This window comes from Eutrema salsugineum, unplaced genomic scaffold (assembly GCF_000478725.1).
Source record: "Eutrema salsugineum unplaced genomic scaffold, Eutsalg1_0 scaffold_13, whole genome shotgun sequence".
Classification (NCBI taxonomy): Eukaryota; Viridiplantae; Streptophyta; class Magnoliopsida; order Brassicales; family Brassicaceae; genus Eutrema; species Eutrema salsugineum.
In genome coordinates this window covers 6,964,919-6,979,388 of record NW_006256885.1, presented here as the reverse complement: position 1 = coordinate 6,979,388, position 14,470 = coordinate 6,964,919, and the positions used below count along the sequence as shown (strand labels likewise).

General features: G+C 37.7%; 5 protein-coding genes across 6 annotated transcripts; 2 read left to right on the top strand and 3 right to left on the bottom strand.

The window, feature by feature from the left end:
• Positions 1–370: 370 nt before the first annotated feature.
• Positions 371–3,096, bottom strand: LOC18024348 (cytochrome b561 and DOMON domain-containing protein At3g07570). The gene is made up of 4 exons (XM_006407758.2): positions 2,815–3,096; positions 2,330–2,735; positions 790–1,082; positions 371–698 (listed from the first exon to the last, which is right to left on the bottom strand). The coding sequence occupies exons 1-4, from the start codon at positions 3,004–3,006 to the stop codon at positions 468–470; spliced, it is 1,122 nt and encodes a 373-aa protein (XP_006407821.1). The 5' UTR covers positions 3,007–3,096; the 3' UTR covers positions 371–467.
• A 515-nt stretch (positions 3,097–3,611) lies between these two features.
• Positions 3,612–5,424, bottom strand: LOC18024347. Its single transcript, XM_006407757.2, has 6 exons — positions 5,288–5,424; positions 5,121–5,152; positions 4,536–4,676; positions 4,281–4,331; positions 4,064–4,116; positions 3,612–3,970 (listed from the first exon to the last, which is right to left on the bottom strand). Exons 1-6 carry the CDS (start codon positions 5,335–5,337, stop codon positions 3,857–3,859), a joined length of 441 nt encoding a protein of 146 aa, XP_006407820.1. The 5' UTR covers positions 5,338–5,424; the 3' UTR covers positions 3,612–3,856.
• A 484-nt stretch (positions 5,425–5,908) lies between these two features.
• Positions 5,909–7,077, top strand: LOC18024346 (small nuclear ribonucleoprotein SmD1a). The gene is given in 5 exon segments (XM_006407756.2): positions 5,909–5,994; positions 6,154–6,230; positions 6,464–6,501; positions 6,504–6,657; positions 6,755–7,077. Coding segments are annotated over 5 exon segments (345 nt in total). The 5' UTR covers positions 5,909–5,980; the 3' UTR covers positions 6,817–7,077.
• On the bottom strand, positions 7,039–7,941 carry LOC18024345 (heavy metal-associated isoprenylated plant protein 16). Of its 2 annotated transcripts, XM_006407755.2 has the most exons (3): positions 7,785–7,941; positions 7,612–7,690; positions 7,039–7,531 (listed from the first exon to the last, which is right to left on the bottom strand). In XM_006407755.2, exons 1-3 carry the CDS (start codon positions 7,788–7,790, stop codon positions 7,158–7,160), a joined length of 459 nt encoding a protein of 152 aa, XP_006407818.1. In that variant the 5' UTR covers positions 7,791–7,941; the 3' UTR covers positions 7,039–7,157. The 2 variants fall into 2 exon arrangements, with proteins under 2 accessions (XP_006407818.1, XP_024015234.1); XM_024159466.1 differs by lacking the exon at positions 7,785–7,941 and having other exon boundaries at positions 7,612–7,709.
• A 1,386-nt stretch (positions 7,942–9,327) lies between these two features.
• Positions 9,328–14,307, top strand: LOC18024344 (lysine-specific demethylase JMJ25). The gene is made up of 13 exons (XM_024159468.1): positions 9,328–9,843; positions 9,929–10,047; positions 10,397–10,496; positions 10,571–10,709; positions 10,929–10,992; positions 11,086–11,827; positions 12,225–12,554; positions 12,958–13,263; positions 13,390–13,462; positions 13,551–13,636; positions 13,728–13,847; positions 13,944–14,008; positions 14,109–14,307. The coding sequence occupies exons 1-13, from the start codon at positions 9,370–9,372 to the stop codon at positions 14,176–14,178; spliced, it is 2,688 nt and encodes an 895-aa protein (XP_024015236.1). The 5' UTR covers positions 9,328–9,369; the 3' UTR covers positions 14,179–14,307.
• The last annotated feature ends 163 nt before the right edge of the window (positions 14,308–14,470 follow it).

Here is a 14,470-nt window from a genome sequence, read left to right as displayed (position 1 = left end):
TTTTTTGGTCGTAAATGTAAATGGATAGATCAAACTGTGTGTTTGGTGAGACCCAACTGAATCCTAGTACTAAATGTTTATCATGTTGTATCATCTTGGAATTAATTCGATCACTATTATCTTCTTCTTCTTTTTTTGATTACTAATATCTTCTTCTTTTTTTTTTGTGTGGGATGATGATCCCAGATTAAAACAAGACTAATCTTTAAGAAATCGGGTTTTTTACTACTGAAAAACATCTACGTTGACAAAAAAAAGTCAACAATGACAATTCATGATTGGTTGGATCGTGAAAAATAATGTTTTAATAATGAGAAATAAGATACCACAGATTAATTCTTGAAATAGCAAATATAATTTAAAAAATGACAAGAAGAAAAACAGATCAGTCAACGAAATGTTCAATACATCACACAGTCCTATCCAAGAAGAATCTCGTAGCAAGAACATAAAAAAAGAGATACAATTTACTTCTTCAAGAACTTTCTAACTTCTAAGGCAATAGCAGCCAAAGCGAAGACAGCAACCGCAAAACCGTAACCGCCGTTCCAGGAAGAGCCAGCTTTAGCCAAATGAATACCATAGAAGATGTTAGAAATAGCGAGTATTATCATAACTCTTCCTATGTTTTGATGATACCAATTCCAATATTTTCTGTATTTCGATTGTTTGTCCGGTCGAGCCAGCAGCGCTAGGACCTGTAACACCGATAAACATAACCAATAAACCAATATTCATTTGACCGTATTGTTTTTGGTATAGTATATATGCGTGTGAAAGAAGATAAACCTGGAGGATGCCCATGACGAGTATTGTTATCCCAAGGCCTTTGTGCGTGGAAACATTATTAGCTTTGGTCCGATTTTCAAGAACCAAACCGCAAATGATACCAGTTAAACCGATGAGAAAACCAGTGGTTTGGAGAGCAATATGGGCATAGAACCAAGTGGGGTCCCATTGCTTCATGTGTCGAGCCACTATGGCGCCGATGATGATTAGTATTCCCCAGCCGAACATGTTCATTAGCCCATGTGTCTTCCTTAGCTTAGAGTGTGGTGAACCCTTAACCACACTTTGCGAACCTTTCAATTCACCATTAGAAAAAAAAAAAAAATCCTACATCAATCTTTGAAACCAGAAGAACAAACGATTGAATAAACGCATTTTTTGTTTGGATTTTGAAATCAGACAATATAAATAGATAAGAATTATTTCGGAATTTAGTAAAGTACAATCATTATTTTTCACATCTCCTAGTTTTAAAACCCTCGAGTTTTAATGTAATTACATAAGTGTAACTTATTACGGTTTAAGTTAACTCTTGAAAATGTTAGTGTGATTTTCACTGCATTCACTATCATCGTTACCCGACATATTATTGTTGACTTGCAGTTAGGTACAAAATCAACTAAACTTAATTACTACTCCAAGTCTCCAAGCTACAACACCTATATAGCTAGAGAGTCCTATAATATTAATAAATATGGGTAAACCTTTCTTTTTCAAAATGGGAGCATATAATCATAGTAGCAAACACTTATTTGCTGGCCGAAAGAATAAAATAATAATTCGGAAAGTTAGTACTTGGTGTGTTTCGCAAATTACTCAATACTACTCCCTCTGTTCAGAATTATTTGATGTTTTAGAATATTTTTTTTGTTCAGAATTATTTGATATTCTCACTTTTCAATGCAAAATTTAATGAATTTTTATAGTTTTTGACTTTTTATATTCTGCAGATAGTCTTCTTATTGGTTGAATGATATTTAAATGAATTATAAATAATATTTTTAGTATAGGAAAAATAAAAATTAAATGAATTCTGAAACTGTGTGCAAAAACCTTAAACATCAAATAATTCTGAACAGAGGAAGTATTGTTTTGGTAATTAGCAATAAATATTGTGGAAAAGTAGTATATAGTAGTAGGTGGGCAAAATCGGGTATAATAATAATAATAATACAGGGTGGGTATGATGTGGAAATGACGCGAACGTCGGGTATAAAAAGACTGGATTTAGAAGGATGCTACAATCTTGTACCAGTTCCTAATATCCGATCATCACAAATGTGTTTCCTTTTTGTTTATGGTCTTCTCTGACGTCAGACATGTGTATAGGTATAAAAATTTGAATGAATTAAAATAGGAATAAAACATGACGTTGTGATACAAAAGCCACTTGTAGTATCTGTTTATACTTTTACCAGCCAGGTCAGGTCAGGTCATGGAGGTATAATTAGTCACTCAAATAATTGGATTAATTCAAATATTGACTTTTAAGAAGCTGAATTTAAAAAATAAGGGAAAGATGATGATGGCTCTTGCTTACCTGTAACATAATCGACGGTCGTGGTGGTCATGAAGCGATGCTCTCTCAACCTAAAATCCGGCGAAGATGGAAAGAATCCGGCAGGTCCCAATGCGTAAAGAATGCTCTGCCGAGGCAGCTCCGCCGTCAATTGGAAACTCAGGTAAAGACGCGACGACACTGACTCGATCTTCAACGAGCCGTTGACGATTTTCAGATCTCCTTGGTCAGGTATTACCTCACCGGGCGATTGCCCTCCGAGAAAGTAGGGTTTCGCCTGTCCATTTCCGCCGTCGGAAGGTATCCACCCGACGACCGCGCTGGCTCCGATCATCTGATTGTTGGTTGAGAATCCGATCCCGATGTAGGCGCTCGAATCCGGCGCAGATAAGATGAAGCTCCATGTGTTCTCCACCGTTCTAGCATACTGTGCGAGAGATTTCAAAAATTCTCTGATTTAAATATTTCACAAGTCTCGAAATTGGGAAATGGAGAATTGGACTTACTCGGAGGATATAATTCTGGGCACTCCAAGCGTCGACGCATTGAAGGAGGCTGGAGTTGAAGGTGAGATCGTTGAGGGGTAGAGTTGAATTGCAGGATTCCGTAGCTTGCTGAGCATTGACTATGGTGGGGAGAGGTAGAAGAAACTGGAGAGCGATTAAGCCGAAGACAAAGGAGACGGGACTTAGCTTCATCTTCCTTCTTTCTCTGTCTTTGGATCTGAAAGACGAAAGAGAGAGGAAAGTAATGGAGGATCATGATGGTGATGACGACGAATATGAATTTTATATCAGATAGTGTGTGCAGAAGCAGTTTGAGAATTCAACAAATTATAAATAATTGTGTCGTTAGAAATCGTTTTTTTTTTCTTTTTTGGTAGAATAAAGAAGTCTGTTTCATTAACAACAGAGTAACTATCGTGCAATGCTTTGCTTTGTTCTCTCTTCTCTCTCTCGTTGCTTAAGATGTGGAATATGATTGAAATTTACCCTTTACCTTAACAAGTTTTGATCATTTCAAGACAAAATAATAGTAACTTTTGACCAAAAAAAGAAGAAGTTTCAGCAATCTTTCAAAGCTCTGTTATTTGCTAAGAATCCTAACTTTTTCACTCCCGATCTCGGTCTAACATTTTAAGTACTCTCTAATCTTGATCCATTGCAGACTAACAACACACAAATATAAACACATTTACTTATTTTTGGTCCAAGTACACTAAATATTGAAATTTAACGTCCACGTTCTATTATCGCTCGTTTTAGTAAATCCATCAAAGTAAAAGGACGTTATGCATCTTTCACTAACTTCGTAAAATTTACGATACATGTATTTAAAGCAAAATGAGATGGTAACGTCATGGTTAGTCAAATCTCTGGTTTGGGATTTTACACTTTCAGGGACCAGAGAAAACGACAGTTCGAGACAAAAGTAATCTTCTTTATCCTAGACAAAACAATAGTCATATTGACACATGATCGCTTGTGCCATCTCAACACACACCATTTCACTAGTCTAAATGAGCTCCATCAGCAGAACGAGGACAATTCATTTGTTAGAGATTGAAGATGATCTTGGAGTCAGTAATCCTCGGCGCGCTTCACTTCTGTAATCCGTTGGCAATCTCGGTGGAGGCAAGGTCTTGTTTGCTGAACCCAGAATCTGTAATTGTTTCGTCCCACAAATTATGAGACAATGGTCTCATCCATCTTAAGTGAGCTAAACGCTTATAAAAGAGATTAGAGATGGTTCCACCTGGTGAGGTAGTTTACCCCAAACACTCCCTCCATAGTACATGATTGGTCGTTCTGTGAAAATAGAAAGAAAAAAAAGCACGTAAATCTTGAATGCAGAGATCACGGTGGGAACATAAGTAATATATTCCGGGAAACTCAAGCAGGAGAAGTATAAAAGACCGAGAGGGTTTAACGCAAAGGAAATTAGAAAAAAACTTGAATGCCCTTAATCTCACCAGATAAATCCACCGTTGGGTCGTTGTATTGATGCATTGCAGCTGCCCAGCCTGTTCATTTGACAAATACATAAATAAGAAACACTTCATCTCATAAAAGCTCAAAGATTTCTACAAGGAGGAGCATGACTAATAAACTAGAACTCACTCATCATATGTTTAGCATAGCAACAGCTGACAGAAGAACGATCAGACACTGACACGGAACAAAGATGATACCAAATCAATGTTTAAATAGTTAATTCAGATACATACGTTCGCTTAAAAGCTGAAAAGCTTCACTCCTGGAGCAGTCCTTGAGAGTTATTATCCTTGGAGGAGTTTTCTCCATCTGAAAACCAGTAGCCAGAGGGTGACTTTTCTCATGATCCTTGTTCTGCTGGTTACTTGTCCGATCTGCATTTTATTCTCTTAACTTTAGCCAAGAACAGGAACAAAAAAAGCGAATATCTCGTATAGCTTCTTGTACTGCTAAAGCTTGACCGATGTTTTTTTCTCAAGAAAACAGGCAAAAAATTGACCAAAGTACGCACATGGAAAAATGAATCAATCAGCGGATTCGCTGATCTGAAATTCAGGCTGAATCCTATGTTTCACTTCCGTATAACGATTCTCAAGGTTAACAACTATCCATAATCACATGCTTACAGATTCGCATGCAGTCGACTAGTGAATCTACACAATCAAATTACTTCGCTTCCTCCATCCTCTCTGATCTACGCTATAACCCCACAGAACTAGATACTCTAGGAATTAAGAACCCATTTGATTCGTTTCTCGAGCAAGAACGACCCAAGCAAAGAAGATTGAGAAAGAGAAGGAGAGAGAGAGCCAACATACCTCCTGACTTCTTGCGATTCCCAGACGATTTCCTGCGAGGCGATGAAGAAACATCAAATCGAAAGATCGGAGACGAAGTAGCGAAATCAGCAGAGACAAGATCACTCGAAAATAGCAAACATGAGAGGAAGGTCGTCGGAGAGGATAAGAAGAAGAAGATGACTTACCTTTGAAAAGGGGGAGCGTACTTTTTGGGGTCGGAGCTCGGATCTGCCATTGACGAGTTTAGGGTTTACGCAGCTTCGCCAGAGAACGATTTCTACTGTCCGTGGAGATCTGTCAACTCTCTTAACGCATAGAACGTAGAAAAGCGTCGTCTCGATTTTAATTTTTAAGTATTTTTCAATCTTCACGCGCGGACCCTTTGGCGCGTGTTTATTAAAGCGATCGCGCGCTTTTATTGTACGTCTTTTCCGGAATTTACGGTTCGCGTCTTCTGTTTTTCTCGTGGAATTGAAATTTGGTCCTCTTCGATCAATTTTCCGGTTAGCTAAACCAAGTGTAAATATAAATGAGAGATTGGTAAATCTGCGGTCGCTGTTTAGCCTTCCGGTTGGACCCGGAATATAATTTACCCAGCGTCAAGTCTTGAAATATCCGATTGGAACCAGGGAATGATGGACCCTTTTACATTTGTTCTCGGCCCAAATTCTGCGTTGTGTTATTATACCGTGATTTAGATGTTGGATCCAAAAATCGGAGTCGGATCCAAAATCGGATTCGGATCCAAAATCGGAGTCGGATCCGTGGCATCTGCTAAGTCGTATCCATTTCCAAGTCTCAGTGCCAAAGGAAGGGTTTTGAGGGTTTCACAGCTTTTGCACTTTCCTCTTCGTTTTTGTTCTTCTTCACACCCAAAGATGAAGCTCGTCAGGTACTGTTTCAATTTGTATTCTTCTATTTTAAATTTTTCATGCTATTGATATAGTTTAGTTAGCTCAGCGTTTGGATTCTATTCCCATTCTTGAGCGTTGCGCGTTAAATATTTATATTTTTAATTATTGTTTCGATTTGGTTTTACTGGATCGAGTAGGTTTTTGATGAAGTTGAACAATGAAACTGTGTCGATCGAGCTGAAGAACGGGACTGTGGTCCACGGAACCATCACTGGTAGGTCCTCTTTAGCCTTGCTTGTTTCTTTCTAGTTCTCACTTTTCTTCTATCGATTACTCCGTTTCTAAATGTTGTTCGCTTGTTAGTGGTATATAGTCGCTATCTGATCCACTGGCCTAATCGCATCCGTGTGAATGATCATCATACTAGGTTGAGAAAACACACAATTAAATTAGATTCACTCGCCACAAGTTTATTCATTGAAATTAAGCTCGATGATTTTGGTGCAGGTGTTGATGTGAGCATGAACACGCACTTGAAGACAGTTAAAAAATGAGCCTGAAAGGGAAAAACCCAGTAACACTCGATCATCTAAGCTTGAGGGGTAACAACATCCGCTACTACATTCTTCCTGATAGCTTGAACCTGGAGACTTTACTTGTGGAAGACACTCCTCGGGTTAAACCTAAGAAGCCTGTTGCTGGTATTAATGCTCCCTACATTCAGATGTTATATAGCCATGAGACTGCTTTATCAATCAGTTTATTCTCTCTTTCTTTCTTTCTCTCTTTTGTCCTTAGGGAAACCTGTTGGACGCGGCCGGGGTCGTGGCCGTGGGCGTGGTCGTGGCAGAGGTCGTTAGATGCATTGGAAAAAGGTTTAAGGGAAGAGGAACTCTTGTTGTCTTAGTTTGTAGGAGAATGTACGGAATTGTGTATCTAGCTACTCTTTGCAAAGGAAACATCTGATTAAGAAAAATGGTATGATTGATGCTCTCGTAAGGAAGTTACTATGTAATGCTGACTCCATGGATAAGAAGCTTTAGATTTTTCAAGTTATAAGAGCATGTACAAGTATAGAATTTGCGTGGTTTTTTGGAGCTCAAGGCTTTTTATTCTCAAGTTACAAATTTTGACTATCACAATGCATTAACATGTTGACCCACTAAGTATTGGAAAACTATTATCTCTTCCGTTGGTCTTGTCACAGGATCCTGCAATTAGGTTCTTGATTGTAGACGGGTTCTCCGGTATAATCCCTACCATTGTATCCGTAGGGATCACACGGGTGGGGATAGGAAGATGGCACACCATATCCATAGGGCCATGGTGGATAACATGGCTCTGGTTTCTTCTCTTCGGGTTTCTTCTCATCAGGTTTCTTCTCATCTGGTTTCTTGTCATCCTGTTTTTTGTCTTCATCCGGTTTCTTGGGTGGTTCAACTTTGTTTACGCTTACAAGCTCTGCAGGGGCTATCTTTTTCCTCAGTGTGTTGGTCAGTGCGATCATATCAACTTCGACACCGGTTACCTCAATCTGATTCCTGTGATCTCCCTTTATTTCCACAGCGGACACGCCTGTTAACCATTGCATTCACTCTTTTAGATTCAACAAGAACTACAATAATCGGCTTCTCAAGGGTTTGTATTGTTGTTACCTTTAAATTGAACCGCCGTTTTCATTACTTTTGCTCGGGTGCTATCATCAGTCATGGAAACTCTTATCAGGATCTTTTGCTGCATACAATAAGATAACCTCTTAACATCACAAGTGAAAACACAATAACATCAAAGTTACATGTTGTTCGGTAAACATTTTACATATACATACCTTCATGTTAATGTCTTCTTCTTCACAACCGGATTTGTTGATGATTATAGATGGTCTTCTTGAAATTTTTCTTTGAATGTTTTATGGGAATTTTGCTCCGAAATTTCTGGGTCTTCTTCCTTTTTTTTTTTTTGTTTGGGGGCAAATTTCAGGGTCTATTCTATATCAAAAATTTGAGGAAATATAAATAAGGGCTTGATTTTTTTTTTTACCCAGACTCATTGTCATGCACCAACGATATCGGATAGTTTGAATTTCACTTTCATTTCGTTCCTTACGTGTTTTAAAATTGTTTATAGTTGCTGATTCGTACAAGCTTATTGTCAATTCTTTAAATAAAAAAAAAATACTAAAAAATCTTTATTTGATTGGGTCAAGCAAATTAGATTAATTAATGATAGATAAGTAATAGTAGTTTTTAAGTAAAAAAATCCGTTGTCTGATAGTTTGGTTTGGCTCAAAAATTATATTGTTAGTCAATATGATGATTGATATGTATATTTTAATGAACATCCAGTTGTGCATACGTAACAATTAATCGAACAATTGTGCCCAAGTCTTGGTCTCCTCCCGAGTACATGTTTCCCTCTATCTTCCTACTTAATCAAAAATAAGATTGTTTTGACTGCTAATCTGTCATCCATTTGTAATAATCAAATACTATATGCTTGACTTGCAATATGTATGCTCGTAGTCATATTCGATTTTATAGTCTTATGAAACAATTAGCTTTTTATTTGAATTATTAGCGTTTTTAAAGTTTGAGAGGTTGGCCTATGCATTACAATCGATGGGATTGGGTATTGTCACAGATTGCGTAACTATGACATATCAATAATCGATCAAATTCTATTCTGTGTATCGGATTTTAATTTGAAAGATTTAGATAAATTATAAATGGTATTTTGCTAAGCATTTTTTTTTGTTGGTTAATCTGGTAAGCATTAAGAAGTATAAATAAAAGGAAGAAGAAGTTGTTTATGAGGAAATCTACAAAGACCGAAGTTTTGAATCTTTTCGCACACCCCCAAAAGATTTCGAGGAAGAAAGTTTAAGGAAACGTATGTACTTATAACGGATCCGGATGGTCTAATATGAAGCTATAAGCTGTATTAACTTAAGTTATTAATCTCATTGTGAGTGATTAGCTCATTGGCTGGCAAAGGTTAGTCCTCCCAACAACGTTTAATGGTTAACTCCTCATTTGCATGTAAATTCACATTCAACTTAATAAGGATTTGTCTTTCGTCGGGGGAAAAAAAGACCAATAAATTATAGAGAAGAAGTTAGTCTTGCCAGAACCGAAAAACATATATTCTTTTTTTTTTTTCATTCGTTTTGATTTTCGAAAATAGATTTCGATGCAAGAAAGAGCGGGAAATAAAACCCCCACAGAAATTCGCGAAATCAGGCATTAAACCCAAACTTTATGTTTTTTTTTTTCCTTTTCTGAAACGATTAAGTTTCTCAATAAATACAGTGTCTAGGGTTTTGCGTGATTAATTTGGCCTTTTTACCGCTTTAATTAACTGATTTGGGGGCTCAAAAAGTTGGGTGAGGTGTGAGGACTTTTGATGCTCTCGACATGAGTTCTACAGAAGAAGCTGTTGTTAGGGTTGAAGAAGAAGGGAATGGACGACCTGGTTTCCGTAGGAATCGGAGACCTTGTGCGAAGCTGGCGAATTACACAGATTATGAGACTGACGAAGATGACTATACAAAGGGGAAAAAGACAAGGCTTCGGAAAAATTCTGCCAAGGAAGACAAAAAGAAGAAGAATAATGATAAAATCAACGAAGCTGCGGTTAGGGTCGACGGAGGCGCTTGTTTAGACAAGGAGAAGGGAGCTGGCCAAGTCAAGGCTTCTGACAGAATGCCCAGGTTTGATAAGGTATATGTGTCTCGGAAAAGGGTACGAAAAGAAGAAGAAGAAGAAGAAGAGAAGAAGAACATGAAGAAGAAGATAGATGAAATGGTTTCTCAAATTCCAGTGAAGTTGTGTAATAGGCCGAGGAAAATAGCAATAGATAACAACAAGAAAGACGACGAACACCCCGAGGTCAGCGATTTCTCGGAAAAATCTCTCCTTTGCTCATCAATCCTAGTCTACATACTAATTTCTTCTATATGTTGGGTATATTAAGGATAATGCTGAGAATTCCGATACCAATACGTGTCATCAGTGTAAACGAAATGATAAGGAGCGTGTTGTGCGGTGTCTAAAGTGCAAAAAGCGTTATTGCACCCAATGCTTAACAGCATGGTATGCTCTTCTTACCACAAATCTACCGATTCTTTTGGTTTCTTGCTACTCACCTCCTTTTATGGGTGTTACCAGTTGAAACTTTAGAGCTCCTCCTGGATGGTTTAGTTCTGCAAAACGTTGTATTGTTTTGGACAGAATCAAGACAGAATTAAAGTTTCCGAGCATCAATTCCTGTTGATGCATGTATGCTTTCATCTGTTTATGAACAAAACAATAATTTTCTAGTATATATTAATCGGGGTTTGGTGAGCTAGTGATCCAATTCCTTTATTGTAGTTTTGTGCGGGTTTTTTTTTTTCCCCTTCTTCCAGAAGCCTGAAAGAACTTGTTTAATTACGATTTACAGGTACCCTCGCATAGCAGAAGAAGAAATTGTCAAGAAATGCCCATTCTGCTGGAATAATTGCAATTGCAGAGCATGCTTGCGTCTTGATACTAAGATGGAAGTAAGTTATCTCGTATCTACCATATCATACTTGGGAGAGCATGCTTACAGAATGATGTCTCCAATACTATGTAGGGGTTGGGTTCTGACCTCAAGGTTAGCAAGGATGAACAAATTCGATACTCTAAATATATTGTGCGAAGGCTTCTTCCGCATCTGAAGGAAATAAATGACGAACAAATTTATGAGAAGGAAGTTGAGGCAAAGATATCAGGTACTTTCCATGCTTTTAATTATGCTGGAAGTAATGATAGTTTTTGTAGTATTATCACATATTTGGCATTCGAGTATGTATATGCATTTATTGATGAATATACCTGTATTTATTCCAAACAAAATCTCAGAGCGAGTGGGCTAATGTTCTTAACTGTGAAGTAGGAAGCTGATTAGCTCAGAGAATAAGAGGATGTCTTAGAGTTGCTTAATTTCACAGGACTGGAGCTTGAAGAGGTTAAGCCCCAAGACGCTAATTGTCATGCTGATGAAAGACTATACTGGTATATCACCCTGACACTTTTCTTTCAATGAATATGACAAGTTCTTATGTTCTTATGTTGTTAATAATAATTCTTGTCTTTATGGGCTTTCAGCGATAATTGCAAGACTGCGATCTTTGATCTTCATAGAAATTGCTCGAGCTGTACTTCTGATATCTGCCTTACATGTTGCCTCGAGATCCGCAAAGGAAAGCATCTGACATGTCAGGAGGAGATGTCATGGAATTATACTAACCGAGGTTTAGATTATCTACATGGAGATGTCAAATTTGACGAACGGCCGCTTCCAGCCTGGGAAGGGATTGAAACGACTGATGATAAGCTGAATAGCGAAGACTGCGTGAAGCACCCATCTATGTGGAAAGCAAATGAAGCTGGAATCATAACTTGTTATTGTGGTGCTGGGGATTTAGAGTTGAAACGCATACTTCCTGATGGTTGGGTATCTGATTTGGTCAAAAAGGTAGAAGAAACTGCTGAAGCCAGCAAGCTTTTGGATACACGTGAAATGGTTACGGGGCAATGCCCTTGTTTTAACTCTGAAAGTCATATTGACATGGATAAGAATAAATCATTACAGGCTGCATGTCGAGAAGGTTCAGATGACAATTATCTATATTTTCCAAGTGTAACAGATGTTCAAGAAGATGATCTGAAGCATTTTCAGCATCATTGGGTAAAAGGTGAGCCTGTGGTTGTGAGGAATGTGCTTGAGGCAACAGCTGGTTTAAGCTGGGAGCCAATGGTAATGTATCGTGCCTGCCGTCAAAAAAGAAGCACCAAGCATGAAACACTTCTAGAAGTTAATGCGATTGATTGTCTGGACTTCTGTGAGGTCAGTTTTCTCCTCCATAAATTGTATGGCATGCTATGGCCCATAGTTTTTCCTTAAATAATAGTACGAGTCCTTAGATGCCCTAATCCCTTGTTGCTTTAAAGGTTCTGGTATTTGCATAGCAATAATTTGTGGTCTAGTTAGTCTAAAATGTTTTGACGATTCAACACAGTAAATTGTTATTCCCCTTTCTAGGATGATGTTTCAGTTTTTTACCGACACTCTTGCTAAAAGTGAAAAAGTAGTTGGAAGTCAAATTTATTTTAGACTCACACGGTAGGAAAGAAAGAAACTGCTGAAAAGCTCTCAAGGCAACATAATGGCTCATCTGTTGCTCTTCAATTTATTAATTTCTTAGCATGCTCTAAGTTATCTAATGAAGTGTTATGGAATGCAGGGAACGGTTAATCTTCATGAATTCTTTGCTGGTTATACAGAGGGCCGTTACGATAAAATGGGTTGGCCACAAATTCTGAAACTGAAAGATTGGCCTCCATCGAAGAGCTTCAAAGAAAACTTGCCACGCCACTGTGAGGAGTTCTTATGCAGTTTGCCTTTGAAGCAGTACACTCACCCGCTTAGTGGGCCTTTGAATCTTGCTGTCAAATTGCCTGAAAATTGCTTGAAGCCAGACATGGGGCCAAAGACTTACGTTGCTTATGGATTTGCGCAAGAACTTGGCCGTGGAGATTCTGTCACCAAGCTCCATTGCGACATGTCAGATGCGGTTAGTGCTCATTTGATTTATCTTTTCTCGTGCTCATCTGATGGTTTTCCTTGGTATACCCATAATGATCTCAAACCCTATCATAATTACGAAATCAGATACCATTTCATAGTAAATTCATACCTTAATGATCTCAAAACCTATATCATAATTATCATCAATTCATACATATTCATTTCTGGATCAGTAAATTTGGTCTTTCGGTTTTTTTTTGTTCTCTGAACTTTTATTTTTCTTGTTCCGAAAATCCTCTTCTTTTTTTTTTTGGCTTTGAGTTGTTGCATCATTATCTCCTCTTCAAAGGCTTAGAATCAAAGTGAATCTCCACAATCTTCTTTTCTGGAGGATTCTGAGGTCATCATAACCAGTTGGAAGTTAATTGCTGCTGTATTGGTTATTGCAGGTTAATGTGCTCACGCACATATGTGAAGTGCCCATGAAAGATGAAAATGAAAAAAAACCCGAAATAAAAAAACTGAAAAAGATGCATGCTAAACAAGATCTCAAAGAGCTGTTTTGCTCAGTAGCTAACTACGAGGAAAAGATGGAGACGCTTGAAAACACTAGTGAAGAAGAAGACGAAAATCTTGAAGCTGATGGGGGAGCTCTTTGGGACATTTTCCGTCGAGAAGATGTTTCAAAATTAGAAGAATACCTTCAGAGTCATCACAAAGAGTTCAGACATATCTACTGTTGCCCCGTGTCTCAGGTACACTATCTTTGCATAATCTCATACTTTCATTCCCCTGCCCAAAAGTTTCAGTGGTTGCATTGAAGATATGTAGTTCAGACATTAGCGGGTGTTTACATGTTCATCCATCTTCTTCTTTTTTAGGTGGTCCATCCAATACATGACCAGTGTTTCTATCTGACGCGATATCATAAAATGAAGCTGAAAGAAGAATATGGTATATGCTGGATTCTATCAATAGCCAACCACATTATCTATCTTTGGCAGTTTTGCGAGTCATATTATTAATGTGCTATGTTGTTTAGGCATTGAACCATGGACTTTTGTTCAGAAGCTTGGAGATGCTGTTTTAATACCTGTAGGTTGTCCTCATCAAGTCAGGAATCTGAAGGTATAATTTATATACATTTTGCTTAGGATACCACTGGTATTAAAAGGTTTATCAATAGATCATTTAAAATGATCCATTTTGTTTCTTGCAGTCCTGCACAAAGGTGGCTCTTGACTTTGTATCACCTGAGAATGTCGGTGAGTGTTTCCGCTTGACAAAAGAGTACCGTCTTCTTCCTCCCAACCATCATTCCAAAGAGGACAAGTTACAGGTATGTCTTGTTTGGTTTAGATTTCTGGCTGCTTTTAGCAATTTTAACTAACTCGTGTATAAAATGGTTGTATTCCCTGTGTGTTTGTTTTAATAGATAAAGAAGATGGTAATCTATGCAGTTGATAAAGCTCTCAAAGACTTAAATCGCAGTGAAAAGAGGTGAGTTTGTACTTCTTCTCACTACCTTCAGTAAACATCAGTAAATCCAGTTTTTTTTTGGGTGTAAGATGTGTATTTTTTTTTTTTTTTGTTGGCACAGGTCTCCTCCGGAATCCAACAAAGTGAAAGAAAAAACAGGAAAGGTGACGAATCGGAAGCGTAAAAATTGACTGATTGAGATTACTAATGGACAAGATGTACAGCAAAATTTTTGTTGTAGTTTTAGCAATATTTGACTAATTTTCCTGACGGAATCACTAACGTTGATGAAAGCACACAAGGAGTTAATGAGAGGAAGTGTAGGCCATTAGTAATCTCAACTTAAATAAATTTATTGAAGTTTATGAAATGCCAGCAGCTTACTAATTCCTCGTGATTCGTGATACTTGGTGGAATTAAAGAAATAAAAACTGAATTAAACCGGTTGGTATTATTTCCATTTCAAAAAGTGGTTCTATTTGT

Excerpts from the sequence above, each read along its gene's own strand:
- LOC18024348 (XM_006407758.2), bottom strand. The coding sequence starts at position 3,006 with ATGAAGCTAAGTCCCGTCTCCTTTGTCTTCGGCTTAATCGCTCTCCAG. Across the intron at positions 2,736-2,814 it reads CCCAGAATTATATCCTCCGA|TATGCTAGAACGGTGGAGAA; the intron begins GTAAGTCCAATT and ends TCTCTCGCACAG. Across the intron at positions 1,083-2,329 it reads GACCGTCGATTATGTTACAG|GTTCGCAAAGTGTGGTTAAG; the intron begins GTAAGCAAGAGC and ends GTGAATTGAAAG.
- LOC18024347 (XM_006407757.2), bottom strand. The coding sequence starts at position 5,337 with ATGGCAGATCCGAGCTCCGACCCCAAAAAGTACGCTCCCCCTTTTCAA. Across the intron at positions 5,153-5,287 it reads TACGCTCCCCCTTTTCAAAG|GAAATCGTCTGGGAATCGCA; the intron begins GTAAGTCATCTT and ends ATCGCCTCGCAG. Across the intron at positions 4,677-5,120 it reads GAATCGCAAGAAGTCAGGAG|ATCGGACAAGTAACCAGCAG; the intron begins GTATGTTGGCTC and ends AATAAAATGCAG.
- LOC18024345 (XM_006407755.2), bottom strand. Across the intron at positions 7,532-7,611 it reads AACGGCGGTTCAATTTAAAG|GCGTGTCCGCTGTGGAAATA; the intron begins GTAACAACAATA and ends AATGGTTAACAG.
- LOC18024344 (XM_024159468.1), top strand. The coding sequence starts at position 9,370 with ATGAGTTCTACAGAAGAAGCTGTTGTTAGGGTTGAAGAAGAAGGGAAT. Across the intron at positions 13,463-13,550 it reads GAAGCTGAAAGAAGAATATG|GCATTGAACCATGGACTTTT; the intron begins GTATATGCTGGA and ends TATGTTGTTTAG. Across the intron at positions 13,848-13,943 it reads CCAAAGAGGACAAGTTACAG|ATAAAGAAGATGGTAATCTA; the intron begins GTATGTCTTGTT and ends TTGTTTTAATAG.